At 40.7% G+C, this 26,372-nt stretch overlaps 1 protein-coding gene across 2 annotated transcripts; it reads right to left on the bottom strand.

The window, feature by feature from the left end:
- Window positions 1-2,520: 2,520 nt before the first annotated feature.
- LOC100370347 (transmembrane protein 220-like) lies at window positions 2,521-25,871 on the bottom strand. Of its 2 annotated transcripts, XM_085502877.1 has the most exons (7): window positions 25,759-25,871; window positions 6,013-6,176; window positions 5,611-5,640; window positions 5,361-5,421; window positions 4,783-4,903; window positions 4,571-4,639; window positions 2,521-4,102 (listed from the first exon to the last, which is right to left on the bottom strand). In XM_085502877.1, exons 2-7 carry the CDS (start codon window positions 6,118-6,120, stop codon window positions 3,949-3,951), a joined length of 543 nt encoding a protein of 180 aa, XP_085359003.1. In that variant the 5' UTR covers window positions 6,121-6,176; window positions 25,759-25,871; the 3' UTR covers window positions 2,521-3,948. The 2 variants fall into 2 exon arrangements, with proteins under 2 accessions (XP_085359003.1, XP_085359005.1); XM_085502879.1 differs by lacking the exon at window positions 5,611-5,640.
- Window positions 25,872-26,372: the final 501 nt, after the last annotated feature.

The following is a 26,372-nucleotide window of genomic DNA, read 5'->3' as shown; positions in this document are numbered from 1 at the left end:
TACAAAAGTAGACGTTAGATCATAGCATTAAAAAATGGAGGTGTTATTGATATACATATGAACATAGACTTGATACTATGGCCTTTTTAGCTCCACTGTCGACTTTGTCGAGCGAAGCTTATTATACGAGTGATTGTCCATAGTCGTCGTCCATGTCAACTTTTTACATTTTCAACTTCTTCATGTAAACTACAATTCTTATTGCTTTGATATTTGGTGTATATGTACATTTGTTCATTTTGTGATGATATCTTCAATTATCTAATTTTGATGAATAAAGTGGTATTTTCGAATTCTTGTTGAAAAAATATTTTTGCCAAAGCTTGTTGGACCATGTGGCAGTTCTTTGTTTTTGAATCGTCTACCTTTTCTCCAAAAATGTAGTGCTATAAACGGTATTTCATATTAGCAGCTCCTTGCAGTATGGACTGTTATCCTGTCAAGTACCAATATTCTCTTCTATCAGAAGGGGATTCAGTTCAGCCCCTTGTCATAAAATGGACTTCCTGTCAATTCCTTTTAGTCCTTCATGATTGGAACTACCTTCAGCCTTTTTTTACAGAATGGACTTCTTGTCAATCCCCTTTAATCACTTCTTACAGAATGAATTGTTCTGTCAGATAACTTCACCCCTTCTTTACAGAATGGACTGTTCTTCTGTACGCTTCCTTTAGCAACTTTTACAGAATGGACTTTAACCTTGTCAATTCCCTTTAATCTCTTCTTTCTGAATGGATTGTTCCGTCGGCTACCTTCACCCCTTCATTACAGAATGGACTGGTCTTGTCCTTTAATTGTGGTGATCAAATGATCTTTAATCACAGAATCTCAATCTGTACTAGAAAATCATTTTTTGGACGTCAATTGCTGAAGAGCATTTTTAGTCCTGAATCTCATCCAGAATGCGAGCAAGCACCCACCACATTTCCAGTATGTTTATGTGTAGCTTTGTTTCCTTTGGGGTTCCCTTGACTTTTTTCTTCATGAGATGAGCTCCCCATTCTACATTCGAGGCATCTTTAACAAGTGTTATAGACTACACTTGAAGCATGAGACTTCTCACAGACAAAGTTATTTCCACTATTTATCAGTTTTGGAGTCAATCGTTACATGGATATACGCATCTTTGAGGTCAAGTTAATCCTTTGGTGTGTGCAGCTCTGCTGGGTCATAATCTTAAAATGATCTGTGAGAATATACTGATTCGGTCTATTGGAGACATCTTTCATCCCGAAACTGGTCACTGGATTCAGAATTATCGACCTGGCCCAGATCTTTTACCTGATTTTACACAAAATTCAAGTTCCAATTACCAGCATCCCTAACTGTGACCTGCAGTAGCTAACTCAATTTCTGACCCCACTCCCCCAACATGCACTTTGGCGTCCTGACAGGATCTAGTGGGCCTTCCAGATTCACTGATACCTCTTTGGACGACTATGCTGGCTCAGTCGTTGCACCAATGCCTTATTGGCAACACAGGTAACCTACATTAACTTGCCAAATATCAGTAGTGACATAAGTACACTTTCCGTCTCAGTTTTAATCCCAGAATTGTTTTCTGTCTTTATTCTTAGATTTTGATTTTTTGAGGGGATCAATAAGTAGATGGTGCTAGAGGAAGAGGTTTCCAACTTTAACAATACAATACAGCATTCTCCACTCGAGTACTGGCGATGTCTTGGGCACAAAGTGTGCATAACACTCTGTTCTATGTAAGTCGTACATCCTTCCAGTAAACACTAAAATCATTAAATAGTTAATTAGTAATCACACATGGCAATAGATGCTCTAAACAATTATCGAAATTTAAAATGATACAACTGCAAAGATGGTAGTCTTGACCATGTGGTGATCCGAATAATAATAACTACTTTCACACTAAAAATCACCAAGTTAAATGCGCTCACATTGGATTTTGTATGACTGAATGAGGTAAAACTATATATATATATATATATATATATATATATAGACTTCCAAGATTTGTCTGAGCTTCTATGATAAAACATAATTTATTTGTATACCGGTATTTTGGATGTACAAATGTAACTTTTATTGCCAGAAAAGAAGTTTAGCAACAAAACCGGTTTGTAACTTAGTTTGTAGTGCATCTTTCCAAACAAACAAAGAGAATCGTTGATCAGATATAGTTATTCATTGGCCCAGAGTGAGTATTAAAGTGAATTTTATGGAGAGAGTTTGACCAAATCACAAATTGGCCTTATACACAGTGTGCCCACAATCATGTAAAATAGAAGTGGCAATATCATTTATAATATTAATTAGAAAAAAAGATATAAACTTCTCGTGTTGTGGATGTGTGAAATAATGCCTCGGTTATATACATACATACATTTATCAAGAGGTTCCAAAATATAAAGACGCCTCTTGTGTGGGTTCTGGTTACCCACGTGATCAAGCAGTTAAAAGAACTTCAATACATTCATGGGTGACTCGCAATGTACAAATGAGTGTTAAAAGAGATTATTATATAGATCAGTTCATACACACATGTGATATGTTCATATATAATATATACACTTTATCATGCACAAATATATGCAACGTATGCTTACATAAAACCAACCAAACATTAAACTATAAAAATTATGGCTCTGCCAGCTGACAACGTAATGGTAATGTATAGTAATAATAGTACTAGTAAGTTATATTATAAAGAGTTTATCTCAGAATAATATAAATCGTTATAATAAACATCCACCCCGAATTGGGAATATCCAGTGGTGTTTGTGTATGTCATGTTACCAAGTGTTTATCAGTCATTCAACGAATGGTGTTCCGCTGCCTCGGGCGTAGACAGGCGGCGACGCAATTAGATCGTCTGTAAATGCTTTCCTCACACGCAGACACACGGGCGTAGACAATTCTCCGAGCAAAGAGACGCACCTTCTCTTGGAGTTTGGTTCAACACAACGTAAAACTCAAATGGAAAATCATCCATATCACGATCGAGATTATATAGTGACGAACCTCTGCTCTCTAATACACACACTGCCATACTGCACCAATCATCAGCCTTCATACAGTGTTGCAGTTCAATCATTCACCTGCTCATGGGTACCATCCAATCAGTGGCCTCCAGCAATGTATATGCAGTACCAGGTGTGTATCCCCTCAAAGGCTACACTTTACACTTTAGGTTTAATGAGAATATCCAATGGATGGTCTCTCTTACAGTTTATATATACATATTATTATATTGTTCGGTTCTAGTATCAACTAGGCGCATTCGGTTCGACAATCAATGCGATATTTATTTTGTTTTGTTTTGTATTGTTAGTATGAATTCTTAATTTCAAGGTATAGTTTCGATTAATACAATGACTCTGACTCACAGCACCAGAACATAGGATCCTAAGACTGAACATCGTAAACTTTATTCCAGGTATACTTATACTATTTCTTACTCTTACAAGTAAATTTACAATCGGTATTTCAATACAAGTGTGTCATTTTACAATCTGCATATAACAATTTTTCATCAATTTATTGGCTAAAACTCCTGTTGTTCAAATTGTCACGGCCAACGCAATTAGTGACACGTAATTGGTCAGCTCCAACTAGTTTTACTATCGTATTGTAACCAGAACAATACATTCGTGTTGTGCAATTTTAATACATGTATTTAAAGATGCGAACAATGAAAACGGTGCCCGAAAAATTGTCCATGGATATGCCAACGCAGTTAGTGACACGTTATAGTAACAGATCAACATGTTTTACTGTCGTGTTGTAAGCCGACCAATGCACACATATCGTACAAACGTTCAACATCGAAACGATTGCTCTCCACTCATACATTGTCATGGGCAGATTGCTGTGTTAACACATATTGTGGATACAAACACGGATATAAGAAAATTTCATCATTATACATTATGTATGAATATACGTTTTCACGTCCATTCCCGCGGCCCTTTAACGTCAGTCTTGCATCACATCACGATGGTCTGCACAGTGATATGGTGATGACGGTGATTCAACAATCAAACACACACTCCATGCTGCCATTGGCATGACACACATAACTACGGCTATCGTCAAAATTACGCTCATTTGTATAGGCTTTGTATTGGATCTGTGTAACAGAAACAAACATCAGTGAAACATCATTCTTAAAGGGTGGTAGTCGTCGCGCCGCGCATGTGCGACATTTGTGTTGATTTTACTACAATCCAATGCGATTTTCTAATGAAATCATGAGTACGAGTTTTTACCTGGGTGCCATTTGCACTAATTACCGCCGGCGACTCCTTCGATACCATCCAATCACCAAACAAAATATCAAATTGTACCTGTATGTGTGCGCAACACTCAAAATTGCCATCTTAAATTGTTTATACGAGACCTATACCTGGCGCATGTGTGGCGCGACGACCACCGCCCTTTAATGTTTACTTATAATTGTACAATGTAATACCATGTGTGTGATTGTTGATGGTTTACATGTACGTAGTCAGATTACAACAAGGTACGGTCGTGGAATGTCTGTCTTCTAATAATATTAGCTCGATTGAAACAGTGTTTAACATGTTATTATACATACCCGTTATTAATCCAATTAAATCGACAAAAAGTCAGCCACACTGTGACAATTAAAAGTCCGGTAAATTCTCTGAAAGTAATGTATACATTATTACTACTGTGTAAACTCTCTAACAGTGTTTTTTTTTAAAAAACTAATCTTGTTGCATTGTATTATAATCGATGAACTAAAACAAACTACCATTACTTATACGAATGAGGGCGCTATTGTACCTTCCTTCTTCTTTCTTCATTGGATTGTCTGTGAATTGTCCGATTGAAGCCACTGAGTAAGCCATGCCAACTATGCACGCCCCAATATGTATAACTACCAGCCATTTATAAACAGGGTTATCTATTACAATAAATACAATAAAAGACAACGGATAAATGGATTATGTTGCCCACTCCAACGAAGAGGGCGTCAACAACACACTTGATAATCGCCATCTGCTGCGAACAACAGTTTAATTGCTCCACAGACTGAATGCAATGCAATGAACAATAAGTGTATTAGATAAACACGTTTTACATGAGGCGATTCACGAGGTTGCCTTGATATAATTGCGTCGCCAAGATAAGTCAAGTAACATCGCCCGGAAACCGTAATAGTGCATATGTTATTGCGTGTGTTGGCTCGGTGTACGACTCGCCTTGTGTAAAACGCTACTTAACATTCTGTAAATAGATATTCACTCATGAATAAAAAGCAAAAAATGAAATGCTCATCAATATTATCAACTATATCGCATTTATTGATATATGTTTATGGCCCATCAGCCCAGTATGTCTCAGTGTTCATCCCCTCTCACCTGTGATACTCGCAGAAACTATAGCAACGATACCGAGCATGGCGGGTACGATGTATAACGTCTACAGCAGACAAAAAATGGAATATTAGCCATGTCACAAGTGAGGGCGTCGTGAGTATATAAATGAAAACTCATCATATATATATAGTATACGTAATGAGACACAATACATCAACGAAAATTTGCAATGCAGTCACCGTGGGTGGACACTCAACTGGTTTATGAATATTTATATTCATTGAGAACTCACCATCCAAATGAACGGATCTGGGTCATTAACCTGCAATAGGGATACAGTATTACGCATGTACATTTTAAAAGAACAATAAGCGCTAGGCTTTATTATCATACTTGTCTGCACAGTTTTCAGTGACGATAAACAGAAACCTGGCCCGGTGATACAACACAATGGTAAATACAACACAATGGTAAAGTTTATGAGAAGGTTAACTTAGAGGTCACACAAGAGGTCACACAAGAGATCACACAAGAGGTCACACAAGAGGTCACACAAGACGAGTACAAAACAAAAAAGTGATATATTATGTACCTTAATGTAAACAATTTTAATCAGCGTCGGTCGTGTCAGTATGAATTCGACATCAATGATATTTTACAGAACTTGAAAACAAAGAACCAATATACATCTCACCTGAGCGATCGCACAGAGGAGAAAGAACGTTGCCATGACTCCGTGAACACTTTTCCATATTATCAATTGAACAACAGATGGTGAACCATGGTCATTGTCGGACGTCATTCTGGTTGTACTTCATTCAGATGTTGTTACCGGGTGGTGCCATTCAGCACAAAACTCTGTCCCAGACAATATTTTATACATTCAATCTAATAGTTTAATATTAACTTCATGTTTTATTAATTTGTAACCACGGTATGCGTGTTTGCTCAGATATCTACATCACAATAGTAGTAGATTATGTGGAATTTAATATCAACTTGATTGAATAGACACAGTACACAACTAGATGCATGCATGTTACACAGGACAACCCACCGTAGCGAGACCATACAACACAATGGCGAGACCATGAACAGCACAATGGTGAGACCATACAACACAATGGTCAGACCATACAGCACAATGGTGACACCATACAATACAATGGCGAGACCATGAACAGCACAATGGTGAGACCATACAACACAATGGTCAGACCATACAGCACAATGGTCAGATGATACAACACAATGGTGAGCCCATACAACAAAATAGTGAGACCATACAACACAATGGTGAGACAATACAACACAATGGCGAGACCATACAACAATAGTTTGGCGAGACCATACAGCACAATGGTGAGACCATACAACACAATGGTGTGCCCAAACAACACAATGGTGAGACCATACAACACAATGGTGAGACCATATAACACAATGGTGAGACCATACAACACAATGGTGAGACCATACAGCACAATGGTGAGACCATACAGCTCAATGGTGAGACCATACAACACAATGGTGAGACCATGACACACAATGGTGTGACCATACAACACAATGGTGAGACCATGCAACACAATGGTGAGACCATACAACACAATGGTGAGACCATACAACACAATGATGAGACCATACAACACAATAGTGAGACCATGCAACACAATGGTGAGACAATACAACACAATGGTGTGACCATGCAACACAATGGTGAGACCATACAACACAATGGTGAGACCATACAACACAATGGGGAAGACCATACAACACAATAGTGAGACCATGCAACACAATGGTGAGACCATACAACACAATGGTGTGACCATGCAACACAATGGTGAGACCATACAACACAATGGTGAGACCATACAGCACAATGGTGAGACCATACAACACAATGGTGAGACCATACAACACAATAGTGAGACCATACAACAAAATAGTGAGACCATACAACACAATGGTGAGACCATACAACACAATAGTGAGACCATACAACACAATGGTGAGACAATACAACACAATGGTGAGACCAAACAACACAATGGTGTGACAATACAACACAATGGTGAGACCATACAACACAATGGTGAGACAATACAACACCATGGTGAAACCATACAACACAATGGTGAGACAATACAACACAATGATGAGACCATGCAACACAATGGTGAGACCAAAAAACACAATGGTGTGACAATACAACACAATGGTGAGACCATGCAACGCAATGGTGTGACAATACAACACAATGGTGATACCATACAGCACAATGGTGAGACCATACAACACAATGGTGATACCATACAACACAATAGTGAGACCATACAACACAATGGTGAGACCATATAACACAATGGTGAGACCATACAACACAATGGTGAGACCATACAGCACAATGGTGAGACCATACAGCACAATGGTGAGACCATACAACACAATGGTGAGACCATGCAACACAATGGTGTGACCATACAACACAATGGTGAGACCATGCAACACAATGGTGAGACCATACAACACAATGGTGAGACCATACAACACAATGGTGAGACCATGCAACACAATGGTGAGACCATACAACACAATAATGAGACCATACAACACAATAATGAGACCATAAAGCTCAATGGTGTGACCATACAACACAATGGTGAGACAATACAACACAATAGTGAGACCATACAACACAATAATGAGACCATACAGCTCAATGGTGAGACCATACAACACAATAATGAGACCATACAACACAATAATGAGACCATACAGCTCAATGGTGTGACCATACAACACAATGGTGAGACCATACAACACAATAATGAGACCATACAACACAATAATGAGACCATACAACACAATAAAGAGACCATACAACACAATGGTGTGACCATACAACACAATGGTGTGACCATACAACACAATAATGAGACCATACAACACAATAATGAGACCATACAACACAATAAAGAGACCATACAGCTCAATGGTGTGACCATACAACACAATAGTGAGACCATACAACACAGTGGTGAGACCATACAACACAATGATGAGACCATACAACACAATAGTGAGACCATACAACACAATGGTGAGACCATACAACACAATGGTGAGACCATACAACACAATAGTGAGACCATACAGCTCAATGGTGTGACCATACAACACAATGGTGAGACCATACAACACAATAATGAGACCATACAACACAATAATGAGACCATACAGCTCAATGGTGTGACCATACAACACAATAATGAGACCATACAACACAATGGTGTGACCATACAACACAATGGTGTGACCATACAACACAATCATGAGACCATACGACACAATAATGAGACCATACAACACAATAATGAGACCATACAGCTCAATGGTGTGACCATACAACACAATAGTGAGACCATACAACACAGTGGTGAGACCATACAACACAATGATGAGACCATACAACACAATAGTGAGACCATACAACACAATGGTGAGACCATACAACACAATGGTGAGACCATACAACACAATGGTGAGACCATACAACACAATGGTGAGACCATGCAACACAATGGTGAGACCATACAACACAATAGTGAGACCATACAGCACAATGATGAGACCATACAACACAATAGTGAGACCATACAACACAATGGTGTGACCATACAACACAATGGCGTGACCATACAACAAAATAATGAGACCATACAACACAATAATGAGACCACACAACACAATAATGAGACCATACATCTCAATGGTGTGACCATACAACACAATAGTGAGACCATACAACACAGTGGTGAGACCATACAACACAATGATGAGACCATACAACACAATAATGAGACCATACAGCTCAATGGTGAGACCATACAACACAATAGAGAGACCATACAACACAATAGTGAGACCATACAGCTCAATGGTGAGACCATACAACACAATGGTGGAACCATACAACACAATAATGAGACCATACAACACAATAATGAGACCATACAGCTCAATGGTGTGACCATACAACACAATAATGAGACCATACAACACAATGGTGTGACCATACAACACAATGGCGTGACCATACAACAAAATAATGAGACCATACAACACAATAATGAGACCACACAACACAATAATGAGACCATACATCTCAATGGTGTGACCATACAACACAATAGTGAGACCATACAACACAGTGGTGAGACCATACAACACAATGATGAGACCATACAACACAATAGTGAGACCATACAACACAATAATGAGACCATACAGCTCAATGGTGTGACCATACAACACAATGGTGAGACCATACAACACAATGGTGAGACCATACAACACAATAGTGAGACCATACAACACAATAATGAGACCATACAGCACAATAATGAGACCATACAACACAATAATGAGACCATACAGCACAATGGTGAGACCATACAACACAATGATTAGACCATACAACACAATAATGAGACCATACAACACAATGGTGAGACCATACAGCACAATGGTGAGACCATACAACACAATGGTGAGACCATACAACACAATGGTGAGACCATACAACACAATAATGAGACCATACAACACAATAATGAGACCATACAACACAATAATGAGACCATACAGCTCAATGGTGTGACCATACAACACAATAGTGAGACCATACAACACAGTGGTGAGACCATACAACACAATGATGAGACCATACAACACAATAGTGAGACCATACAACACAATAATTAGACCATACAGCTCAATGGTGTGACCATACAACACAATGGTGAGACCATACAACACAATGGTGAGACCATACAACACAATAGTGAGACCATACAACACAATAATGAGACCATACAGCACAATGGTGAGACCATACAACACAATGATGAGACAATACAGCTCAATGGTGAGACCATACAACACAATGGTGAGACCATACAACACAATGATGAGACCATACAACACAATGATGAGACCATGCAACACAATGGTGAGACCATACAACACAATGGTGAGACCATACAACACAATGGTGAGACCATACAGCTCAATGGTGAGACCATACAGCTCAATGGTGAGACCATACAATACAATGATGAGACCATACAACACAATAGTGAGACCATACAGCACAATGGTGAGACCATACAACACAATGGTGAGACCATACAACACAATGGTGAGACCATACAGCTCAATGGTGAGACCATACAACACAATGGTGAGACCATATAACACAATAATGAGACCATACAGCACAATGGTGAGACCATACAACACAATGGTGAGACCATGCAACACAATGGTGAGACCATACAACACAATGGTGAGACCATACAACACAATGGTGAGACCATACAATACAATGATGAGACCATACAACACAATGGTGTGACCATGCAACACAATGGTGAGACCATACAACACAATGGTGAGACCATACAGCTCAATGGTGAGACCATACAATACAATGATGAGACCATACAACACAATGGTGAGACCATACAACACAATGGTGAGACCATACAACACAATAATGAGACCATACAGCACAATGATGAGACCATACAACACAATGGTGAGACCATACAACACAATGGTGAGACCATACAGCTCAATGGTGAGACCATACAACACAATGGTGAGACCATACATTACAATAATGAGACCATACAGCACAATGGTGAGACCATGCAACACAATGGTGAGACCATACAACACAATGGTGAGACCATACAGCTCAATGGTGAGACCATACAATACAATGATGAGACCATACAACACAATGGTGTGACCATGCAACACAATGGTGAGACCATACAACACAATGGTGAGACCATACAGCTCAATGGTGAGACCATACAATACAATGATGAGACCATACAACACAATGGTGAGACCATACAACACAATGGTGAGACCATACAACACAATAATGAGACCATACAGCACAATGGTGAGACCATACAACACAATGGTGAGACCATGCAACACAATGGTGAGACCATACAACACAATGGTGAGACCATACAGCTCAATGGTGAGACCATACAACACAATGGTGAGACCATACAACACAATAATGAGACCATACAGCACAATGGTGAGACCATACAACACAATGGTGAGACCATACAGCACAATGGTGAGACCATACAACACAATAGTGAGACCATACAACACAATAATGAGACCATACAGCTCAATGGTGTGACCATACAACACAATGGTGAGACCATACAACACAATGGTGAGACCATACAACACAATAGTGAGACCATACAACACAATAATGAGACCATACAGCACAATAATGAGACCATACAACACAATAATGAGACCATACAGCACAATGGTGAGACCACACAACACAATGATGAGACCATACAACTCAATGGTGAGACCATACAACACAATGGTGAGACCATACAACACAATGATGAGACCATACAACACAATGATGAGACCATACAGCTCAATGGTGAGACCACACAACACAATGGTGAGACCATACAACACAATGGTGAGACCATACAGCTCAATGGTGAGACCATACAACACAATGATGAGACCATACAACACAATGGTGAGACCATACAACACAATGGTGAGACCATACAGCTCAATGGTGAGACCATACAACACAATAGTGAGACCATACAACACAATGGTGAGACCATACAGCTCAATGGTGAGACCATACAACACAATGGTGAGACCATACAACACAATGATGAGACCATACAACACAATGGTGAGACCATACAACACAATGGTGTGACCATACAACACAATGGTGAGACCATACAACACAATGGTGAGACCATACAACACAATGGTGAGACCATACAACACAATGGTGAGACCATACAACACAATGGTGAGACCATACAGCTCAATGGTGAGGCCATACAACACAATGGTGAGACCATACAACACAATGGTGAGACCATACAACACAATGGTGAGACCATACAACACAATGGTGAGACCATACAGCTCAATGGTGAGACCATACAACACAATGGTGAGACCATACAACACAATGGTGAGACCATACAGCTCAATGGTGAGACCATACAACACAATGGTGAGACCATACAACACAATGGTGAGACCATACAGCTCAATGGTGAGACCATACAACACAATGGTGAGACCATACAACACAATGGTGAGACCATACAACACAATGGTGAGACCATACAACACAATAATGAGACCATACAGCACAATGGTGAGACCATACAACACAATGGTGAGACCATGCAACACAATGGTGAGACCATACAACACAATGGTGAGACCATACAGCTCAATGGTGAGACCATACAACACAATGGTGAGACCATACAACACAATAATGAGACCATACAGCACAATGGTGAGACCATACAACACAATGGTGAGACCATACAGCACAATGGTGAGACCATACAACACAATAGTGAGACCATACAACACAATAATGAGACCATACAGCTCAATGGTGTGACCATACAACACAATGGTGAGACCATACAACACAATGGTGAGACCATACAACACAATAGTGAGACCATACAACACAATAATGAGACCATACAGCACAATAATGAGACCATACAACACAATAATGAGACCATACAGCACAATGGTGAGACCATACAACACAATGATGAGACCATACAACTCAATGGTGAGACCATACAACACAATGGTGAGACCATACAACACAATGATGAGACCATACAACACAATGATGAGACCATACAGCTCAATGGTGAGACCACACAACACAATGGTGAGACCATACAACACAATGGTGAGACCATACAGCTCAATGGTGAGACCATACAACACAATGATGAGACCATACAACACAATGGTGAGACCATACAACACAATGGTGAGACCATACAGCTCAATGGTGAGACCATACAACACAATAGTGAGACCATACAACACAATGGTGAGACCATACAGCTCAATGGTGAGACCATACAACACAATGGTGAGACCATACAACACAATGATGAGACCATACAACACAATGGTGAGACCATACAACACAATGGTGTGACCATACAACACAATGGTGAGACCATACAACACAATGGTGAGACCATACAACACAATGGTGAGACCATACAACACAATGGTGAGACCATACAACACAATGGTGAGACCATACAGCTCAATGGTGAGGCCATACAACACAATGGTGAGACCATACAACACAATGGTGAGACCATACAACACAATGGTGAGACCATACAACACAATGGTGAGACCATACAGCTCAATGGTGAGACCATACAACACAATGGTGAGACCATACAACACAATGGTGAGACCATACAGCTCAATGGTGAGACCATACAACACAATGGTGAGACCATACAACACAATGGTGAGACCATACAGCTCAATGGTGAGACCATACAACACAATGGTGAGACCATACAACACAATGGTGAGACCATACAACACAATGGTGAGACCATACAACACAATAGTGAGACCATACAGCTCAATGGTGAGACCATACAACACAATGGTGAGACCATACAACACAATGGTGAGACCATACAGCTCAATGGTGAGACCATACAACACAATGGTGAGACCATACAACACAATGATGAGACCATACAACACAATGGGGAGCCCATACAACAAAATAGTGAGACCATACAACACAATGGTGAGACCATACAGCTCAATGGTGAGACCATACAGCTCAATGGTGAGACCATACAACACAATGATGAGACCATACAACACAATGGTGAGACCATACAACACAATGGTGAGACCATACAACACAATAGTGAGACCATACAACACAATGATGAGACCATACAACAAAATAGTGAGACCATACAACACAATGATGAGACCATACAACACAATGGTGAGACCATACAACACAATGGTGAGACCATACAACACAATAGTGAGACCATACAACACAATGATGAGACCATACAACAAAATAGTGAGACCATACAACACAATGGTGAGACCATACAACACAATAGTGAGACCATACAACACAATGATGAGACCATACAACACAATGGTGAGACCATACAACACAATAGTGAGACCATACAACACAATGATGAGACCATACAACACAATGGTGAGACCATACAACACAATAGTGAGACCATACAACACAATGGTGAGACCATACAGCTCAATGGTGAGACCATACAACACAATAGAGAGACCATACAACACAATGGTGAGACCATACAGCACAATGGTGAGACCATACAACACAACGGTGAGACCATACAGCTCAATGGTGAGACCATACAGCTCAATGGTGAGACCATACAATACAATGGTGAGACCATACAACACAATAATGAGACCATACAGCTCAATGGTGAGACCATACAACACAATGGTGAGACCATACAACACAATGGTGAGACCATACAACACAATGGTGAGACCATACAGCTCAATGGTGAGACCATACAGCTCAATGGTGAGACCATACAACACAATAGTGAGACCATACAACACAATGGTGAGACCATACAACACAATGGTGAGACCATACAACACAATGGTGAGACCATACAATACAATAGTGAGACCATACAACACAATGGTGAGACCATACAACACAATGATGAGACCATACAACACAATGATGAGACCATACAACACAATGGTGAGACCATACAACACAATAGTGAGACCATACAACACAATGGTGAGACCATACAATACAATAGTGAGACCATACAGCTCAATGGTGAGACCATACAACACAATAATGAGACCATACAGCTCAATGGTGAGACCATACAGCTCAATGGTGAGACCATACAACACAATAGTGAGACCATACAACACAATGGTGAGACCATACAACACAATGGTGAGACCATACAACACAATGGTGAGACCATACAATACAATAGTGAGACCATACAACACAATGGTGAGACCATACAACACAATGATGAGACCATACAACACAATGATGAGACCATACAACACAATGGTGAGACCATACAACACAATAGTGAGACCATACAACACAATGGTGAGACCATACAACACAATGGTGAGACCATACAACACAATGGTGAGACCATACAATACAATAGTGAGACCATACAACACAATGGTGAGACCATACAACACAATGATGAGACCATACAACACAATGATGAGACCATACAACACAATGGTGAGACCATACAACACAATAGTGAGACCATACAACACAATGGTGAGACCATACAATACAATAGTGAGACCATACAACACAATGGTGAGACCATACAACACAATGATGAGACCATACAACACAATGATGAGACCATACAACACAATGGTGAGACCATACAACACAATAGTGAGACCATACAACACAATGATGAGACCATACAGCTCAATGGTGAGACCATACAGCTCAATGGTGAGACCATACAACACAATGGTGAGACCATACAACACAATAGTGAGACCATACAACACAATGATGAGACCATACAGCTCAATGGTGAGACCATACAGCTCAATGGTGAGACCATACAACACAATGGTGAGACCATACAACACAATGATGAGACCATACAACACAATGATGAGACCATACAACACAATGGTGAGACCATACAACACAATAGTGAGACCATACAACACAATGGTGAGATCATACAATACAATAGTGAGACCATACAACACAATGGTGAGACCATACAACACAATGATGAGACCATACAACACAATGATGAGACCATACAACACAATGGTGAGACCATACAACACAATAGTGAGACCATACAACACAATGATGAGACCATACAGCTCAATGGTGAGACCATACAGCTCAATGGTGAGACCATACAGCTCAATGGTGAGACCATACAGCTCAATGGTGAGACCATACAATACAATGGTGAGACCATACAACACAATGGTGAGACCATACAACACAATGGTGAGACCATACAACACAATGGTGAGACCATACAATACAATAGTGAGACCATACAACACAATGGTGAGACCATACAACACAATGATGAGACCATACAACACAATGATGAGACCATACAACACAATGGTGAGACCATACAACACAATAGTGAGACCATACAACACAATGATGAGACCATACAGCTCAATGGTGAGACCATACAGCTCAATGGTGAGACCATACAACACAATAGTGAGACCATACAACACAATGGTGAGACCATACAGCTCAATGGTGAGACCATACAACAAAATAGTGAGACCATACAACACAATGGTGAGACCATACAGCTCAATGGTGAGACCATACAGCACAATGATGAGACCATACAACACAATGGTGAGACCATACAACACAATGGTGAGACCATACAACACAATGGTGAGACCATACAACACAATGGTGAGACCATACAGCTCAATGGTGAGACCATACAACACAATGGTGAGACCATACAACACAATGGTGAGACCATACAACACAATGGTGAGACCATACAACACAATAGTGAGACCATACAGCTCAATGGTGAGACCATACAACACAATGGTGAGACCATACAACACAATGGTGAGACCATACAGCTCAATGGTGAGACCATACAACACAATGGTGAGACCATACAACACAATGATGAGACCATACAACACAATGGTGAGACCATACAACACAATAGTGAGACCATACAACACAATGATGAGACCATACAACACAATGGTGAGACCATACAACACAATAGTGAGACCATACAACACAATGATGAGACCATACAACACAATGGTGAGACCATACAACACAATAGTGAGACCATACAACACAATGGTGAGACCATACAGCTCAATGGTGAGACCATACAACACAATGGTGAGACCATACAGCTCAATGGTGAGACCATACAACACAATGGTGAGACCATACAACACAATGGTGAGACCATACAGCTCAATGGTGAGACCATATAGCACAATAGTGAGACCATACAACACAATGGTGAGACCATACAACACAATGGTGAGACCATACAACACAATGGTGAGACCATACAACACAATAGTGAGACCATACAACACAATGATGAGACCATACAACACAATGGTGAGACCATACAACACAATAGTGAGACCATACAACACAATGATGAGACCATACAACACAATGGTGAGACCATACAACACAATAGTGAGACCATACAACACAATGGTGAGACCATACAGCTCAATGGTGAGACCAATATAGCTCAATGGTGAGACCATACAACACAATGGTGAGACCATACAACACAATGGTGAGACCATACAACACAATGGTGAGACCATACAACACAATAGTGAGACCATACAACACAATGATGAGACCATACAACACAATGGTGAGACCATACAACACAATGATGAGACCATACAACACAATGGTGAGACCATACAACACAATGGTGAGACCATACAACACAATGGTGAGACCATACAGCTCAATGGTGAGACCATACAACACAATGGTGAGACCATACAACACAATGGTGAGACCATACAACACAATGGTGAGACCATACAACACAATGGTGAGACCATACAGCTCAATGGTGAGACCATACAGCACAATAGTGAGACCATACAACACAATGGTGAGACCATACAGCTCAATGGTGAGACCATACAACACAATGGTGTGACCATACAGCACAATGGTGAGACCATACAACACAATGGTGTGACCATACAGCACAATAGTGAGACCATACAACACAATGGTGAGACCATACAGCTCAATGGTGAGACCATACAGCACAATAGTGAGACCATACAACACAATGGTGAGACCATACAGCTCAATGGTGAGACCATACAACACAATGGTGTGACCATACAGCACAATGGTGTGACCATACAGCACAATGGTGAGACCATACAACACAATGGTGAGACCATACAACACAATGGTGAGACCATACAGCTCAATGGTGTGACCATACAACACAATAGTGAGACCATACAACACAATGGTGAGACCATACAACACAATGGTGAGACCATACAACACAATGGTGAGACCATACAACACAATGGTGAGACCATACAACACAATGGTGAGACCATACAACACAATGGTGAGACCATACAACACAATGGGGAGCCCATACAACAAAATAGTGAGACCATACAACACAATGGTGAGACCATACAACACAATGGTGAGACCATACAACACAATGGTGAGACCATACAACACAATGGTGAGACCATACAACACAATGGGGAGCCCATACAACAAAATAGTGAGACCATACAACACAATGGTGAGACCATACAGCTCAATGGTGAGACCATACAACACAATGGAGAGACCATACAACACAATGGTGAGACCATACAACACAATAGAGAGACCATACAACACAATGGTGAGACCATACAGCTCAATGGTGAGACCATACAACACAATAGAGAGACCATACAACACAATGGTGTGACCATACAACACAATGGTGAGACCATACAGCTCAATGGTGAGACCATACAGCTCAATGGTGAGACCATACAACACAATAATGAGACCATACAACACAATGGTGAGACCATACAACACAATGGTGAGACCATACAACACAATGATGAGACCATACAACACAATGGTGAGACCATACAACACAATGGTGAGACCATACAACACAATGATGAGACCATACAACACAATGGTGAGACCATACAACACAATGGTGAGACCATACAGCTCAATGGTGAGACCATACAACACAATAGTGAGACCATACAACACAATGGTGAGACCATACAGCTCAATGGTGAGACCATACAACACAATAGTGAGACCATACAACACAATGGTGAGACCATACAGCTCAATGGTGAGACCATACAACACAATAGAGAGACCATACAACACAATGGTGAGACCATACAACACAATGGTGAGACCATACAACACAATAATGAGACCATACAACACAATGGTGAGACCATACAACACAATGGTGAGACCATACAACACAATGATGAGACCATACAACACAATGGTGAGACCATACAACACAATGGTGAGACCATACAACACAATGATGAGACCATACAACACAATGGTGAGACCATACAACACAATGGTGAGACCATACAGCACAATGGTGAGACCATACAACACAATGGTGAGACCATACAGCTCAATGGTGAGACCATACAGCTCAATGGTGAGACCATACAACACAATGGTGAGACCATACAGCACAATGGTGAGACCATACAACACAATGGTGAGACCATACAACACAATGGTGAGACCATACAGCTCAATGGTGAGACCATACAACACAATGGTGAGACCATACAACACAATGGTGAGACCATACAACACAATAGTGAGACCATACAACACAATGGTGAGACCATACAATACAATAGTGAGACCATACAGCTCAATGGTGAGACCATACAACACAATAATGAGACCATACAGCTCAATGGTGAGACCATACAGCTCAATGGTGAGACCATACAACACAATAGTGAGACCATACAACACAATGGTGAGACCATACAACACAATGGTGAGACCATACAACACAATGGTGAGACCATACAATACAATAGTGAGACCATACAACACAATGGTGAGACCATACAACACAATGATGAGACCATACAACACAATGATGAGACCATACAACACAATGGTGAGACCATACAACACAATAGTGAGACCATACAACACAATGGTGAGACCATACAACACAATGGTGAGACCATACAACACAATGGTGAGACCATACAATACAATAGTGAGACCATACAACACAATGGTGAGACCATACAACACAATGATGAGACCATACAACACAATGATGAGACCATACAACACAATGGTGAGACCATACAACACAATAGTGAGACCATACAACACAATGGTGAGACCATACAATACAATAGTGAGACCATACAACACAATGGTGAGACCATACAACACAATGATGAGACCATACAACACAATGATGAGACCATACAACACAATGGTGAGACCATACAACACAATAGTGAGACCATACAACACAATGATGAGACCATACAGCTCAATGGTGAGACCATACAGCTCAATGGTGAGACCATACAACACAATGGTGAGACCATACAACACAATAGTGAGACCATACAACACAATGATGAGACCATACAGCTCAATGGTGAGACCATACAGCTCAATGGTGAGACCATACAGCTCAATGGTGAGACCATACAGCTCAATGGTGAGACCATACAACACAATGGTGAGACCATACAATACAATGGTGAGACCATACAACACAATGGTGAGACCATACAACACAATGGTGAGACCATACAACACAATGATGAGACCATACAGCTCAATGGTGAGACCATACAGCTCAATGGTGAGACCATACAACACAATGGTGAGACCATACAATACAATGGTGAGACCATACAACACAATGGTGAGACCATACAACACAATGGTGAGACCATACAACACAATGGTGAGACCATACAATACAATAGTGAGACCATACAACACAATGGTGAGACCATACAACACAATGATGAGACCATACAACACAATGATGAGACCATACAACACAATGGTGAGACCATACAACACAATAGTGAGACCATACAACACAATGATGAGACCATACAGCTCAATGGTGAGACCATACAACACAATAATGAGACCATACAACACAATAGTGAGACCATACAACACAATGGTGAGACCATACAACACAATAGTGAGACCATACAACACAATGGTGAGACCATACAGCTCAATGGTGAGACCATACAACAAAATAGTGAGACCATACAACACAATGGTGAGACCATACAGCTCAATGGTGAGACCATACAGCACAATGATGAGACCATACAACACAATGGTGAGACCATACAACACAATGGTGAGACCATACAACACAATGGTGAGACCATACAACACAATGGTGAGACCATACAGCTCAATGGTGAGACCATACAACACAATGGTGAGACCATACAACACAATGGTGAGACCATACAACACAATGGTGAGACCATACAACACAATAGTGAGACCATACAGCTCAATGGTGAGACCATACAACACAATGGTGAGACCATACAACACAATGGTGAGACCATACAGCTCAATGGTGAGACCATACAACACAATGGTGAGACCATACAACACAATGATGAGACCATACAACACAATGGTGAGACCATACAACACAATAGTGAGACCATACAACACAATGATGAGACCATACAACACAATGGTGAGACCATACAACACAATAGTGAGACCATACAACACAATGATGAGACCATACAACACAATGGTGAGACCATACAACACAATAGTGAGACCATACAACACAATGGTGAGACCATACAGCTCAATGGTGAGACCATACAACACAATGGTGAGACCATACAGCTCAATGGTGAGACCATACAACACAATGGTGAGACCATACAACACAATGGTGAGACCATACAGCTCAATGGTGAGACCATATAGCACAATAGTGAGACCATACAACACAATGGTGAGACCATACAACACAATGGTGAGACCATACAACACAATGGTGAGACCATACAACACAATAGTGAGACCATACAACACAATGATGAGACCATACAACACAATGGTGAGACCATACAACACAATAGTGAGACCATACAACACAATGATGAGACCATACAACACAATGGTGAGACCATACAACACAATAGTGAGACCATACAACACAATGGTGAGACCATACAGCTCAATGGTGAGACCAATATAGCTCAATGGTGAGACCATACAACACAATGGTGAGACCATACAACACAATGGTGAGACCATACAACACAATGGTGAGACCATACAACACAATAGTGAGACCATACAACACAATGATGAGACCATACAACACAATGGTGAGACCATACAACACAATGATGAGACCATACAACACAATGGTGAGACCATACAACACAATGGTGAGACCATACAACACAATGGTGAGACCATACAGCTCAATGGTGAGACCATACAACACAATGGTGAGACCATACAACACAATGGTGAGACCATACAACACAATGGTGAGACCATACAACACAATGGTGAGACCATACAGCTCAATGGTGAGACCATACAGCACAATAGTGAGACCATACAACACAATGGTGAGACCATACAACACAATGGTGAGACCATACAGCTCAATGGTGAGACCATACAGCACAATAGTGAGACCATACAACACAATGGTGAGACCATACAGCTCAATGGTGAGACCATACAACACAATGGTGTGACCATACAGCACAATGGTGTGACCATACAGCACAATGGTGAGACCATACAACACAATGGTGAGACCATACAACACAATGGTGAGACCATACAGCTCAATGGTGTGACCATACAACACAATAGTGAGACCATACAACACAATGGTGAGACCATACAACACAATGGTGAGACCATACAACACAATGGTGAGACCATACAACACAATGGTGAGACCATACAACACAATGGTGAGACCATACAACACAATGGTGAGACCATACAACACAATGGGGAGCCCATACAACAAAATAGTGAGACCATACAACACAATGGTGAGACCATACAACACAATGGTGAGACCATACAACACAATGGTGAGACCATACAACACAATGGTGAGACCATACAACACAATGGGGAGCCCATACAACAAAATAGTGAGACCATACAACACAATGGTGAGACCATACAGCTCAATGGTGAGACCATACAACACAATGGAGAGACCATACAACACAATGGTGAGACCATACAACACAATAGAGAGACCATACAACACAATGGTGAGACCATACAGCTCAATGGTGAGACCATACAACACAATAGAGAGACCATACAACACAATGGTGTGACCATACAACACAATGGTGAGACCATACAGCTCAATGGTGAGACCATACAGCTCAATGGTGAGACCATACAACACAATAATGAGACCATACAACACAATGGTGAGACCATACAACACAATGGTGAGACCATACAACACAATGATGAGACCATACAACACAATGGTGAGACCATACAACACAATGGTGAGACCATACAACACAATGATGAGACCATACAACACAATGGTGAGACCATACAACACAATGGCGAGACCATACAGCTCAATGGTGAGACCATACAACACAATAGTGAGACCATACAACACAATGGTGAGACCATACAGCTCAATGGTGAGACCATACAACACAATAGTGAGACCATACAACACAATGGTGAGACCATACAGCTCAATGGTGAGACCATACAACACAATAGAGAGACCATACAACACAATGGTGAGACCATACAGCTCAATGGTGAGACCATACAGCTCAATGGTGAGACCATACAACACAATAATGAGACCATACAACACAATGGTGAGACCATACAACACAATGGTGAGACCATACAACACAATGATGAGACCATACAACACAATGGTGAGACCATACAACACAATGGTGAGACCATACAACACAATGATGAGACCATACAACACAATGGTGAGACCATACAACACAATGGTGAGACCATACAGCACAATGGTGAGACCATACAACACAATGGTGAGACCATACAGCTCAATGGTGAGACCATACAGCTCAATGGTGAGACCATACAACACAATGGTGAGACCATACAGCACAATGGTGAGACCATACAACACAATGGTGAGACCATACAACACAATGGTGAGACCATACAGCTCAATGGTGAGACCATACAACACAATGGTGAGACCATACAACACAATGGTGAGACCATACAGCTCAATGGTGAGACCATACAACACAATGATGAGACCATACAACACAATGGTGAGACCATACAGCTCAATGGTGAGACCATACAACACAATGGTGAGACCATACAGCTCAATGGTGAGACCATACAGCTCAATGGTGAGACCATACAGCTCAATGGTGAGACCATACAGCTCAATGGTGAGACCATACAACACAATGATGAGACCATACAACACAATGGTGAGACCATACAGCTCAATGGTGAGACCATACAACACAATGATGAGACCATACAACACAATAGTGAGACCATACAGCTCAATGGTGAGACCATACAGCTCAATGGTGAGACCATACAGCTCAATGGTGAGACCATACAACACAATGGTGAGACCATACAGCTCAATGGTGAGACCATACAGCTCAATGGTGAGACCATACAACACAATGGTGAGACCATACAACACAATGGTGAGACCATACAACACAATGATGAGACCATACAACACAATAGTGAGACCATACAGCTCAATGGTGAGACCATACAGCTCAATGGTGAGACCATACAACACAATGGTGAGACCATACAACACAATGGTGAGACCATACAGCTCAATGGTGAGACCAAACAGCTCAATGGTGAGACCATACAACACAATGGTGAGACCATACAACACAATGGTGAGACCATACAACACAATGATGAGACCATACAACACAATAGTGAGACCATACAGCTCAATGGTGAGACCATACAGCTCAATGGTGAGACCATACAACACAATGGTGAGACCATACAGCTCAATGGTGAGACCATACAGCTCAATGGTGAGACCATACAACACAATGGTGAGACCATACAACACAATGGTGAGACCATACAACACAATGATGAGACCATACAACACAATAGTGAGACCATACAACACAATGGTGATACCATACAGCTCAATGGTGAGACCATACAACACAATGGTGAGACCATACAACACAATAGTGAGACCATACAACACAATGGTGAGACCATACAGCTCAATGGTGAGACCATACAACACAATGGTGAGACCATACAACACAATGATGAGACCATACAACACAATGGTGAGACCATACAGCTCAATGGTGAGACCATACAGCACAATGATGAGACCATACAACACAATGGTGAGACCATACAACACAATGATGAGACCATACAACACAATAGTGAGACCATACAACACAATGGTGAGACCATACAGCTCAATGGTGAGACCATACAACACAATGGTGAGACCATACAACACAATAGTGAGACCATACAACACAATGGTGAGACCATACAGCTCAATGGTGAGACCATACAACACAATGGTGAGACCATACAACACAATGATGAGACCATACAACACAATGGTGAGACCATACAGCTCAATGGTGAGACCATACAGCACAATGATGAGACCATACAACACAATGGTGAGACCATACAGCTCAATGGTGAGACCATACAACACAATGGTGAGACCATACAACACAATGGTGAGACCATACAGCTCAATGGTGAGACCAATATAGCGAATTTATACAACACAAGACAAAGTTGATAGAATGTAATAAATACATATGCTACCTAAGACAGTTACAGCATTCCATACATGTCGAGATTGTAATGAAAAGCAAACCAGCGCAAAATAAACTCCATACTTCCTGGTTCAAACTGATCGGACCCGGAAGTTTGTTATTTCCCATAATCCTTTGCAAGAATGGAAACTTCAAGCATTATAGTTGTTGGTTGTTTGGTTGGTTGGTTATGGACGTGCAGTAACTAAATTAAATTTTACGACTGAGCAGGTACTGGACGCAGTCCATATAACATGATATGTTGTCTCGTATAAATCTAAGCGAAATACAAGAAATCAAACCATTCATCACACGTGAAATATACATCATCGTTATAGCAGCCGAAAATGAGTGACACATCATTTAATTTATTAGTCTTAACGGATATTTGTACATGAAAATGATCAGGAATTTCTTCCAAAACTGCTCTCTTGGGATGTCACCTTGCTGGCAAGTGTTCACAGTGCATTACATCATCCACGGTTGGAATATTATTGAAATTGTTTGATATTTTTCGAGCTTGAACTGCTTTCATCACTGATATATTATACACTGTAGCATAACTTCGCACTCACTCACACTCTTTACTCGTTTGATAATGTATTTTTTTGTTTCTCATTTCGA

This window comes from Saccoglossus kowalevskii, chromosome 8 (assembly GCF_978046115.1).
Source record: "Saccoglossus kowalevskii chromosome 8, keSacKowa6.1, whole genome shotgun sequence".
Lineage (NCBI taxonomy): Eukaryota > Metazoa > Hemichordata > Enteropneusta > Harrimaniidae > Saccoglossus > Saccoglossus kowalevskii.
The sequence above is the reverse complement of the archived record's forward strand: the minus strand, read 5'-3'. Positions and strand labels throughout refer to the sequence as shown.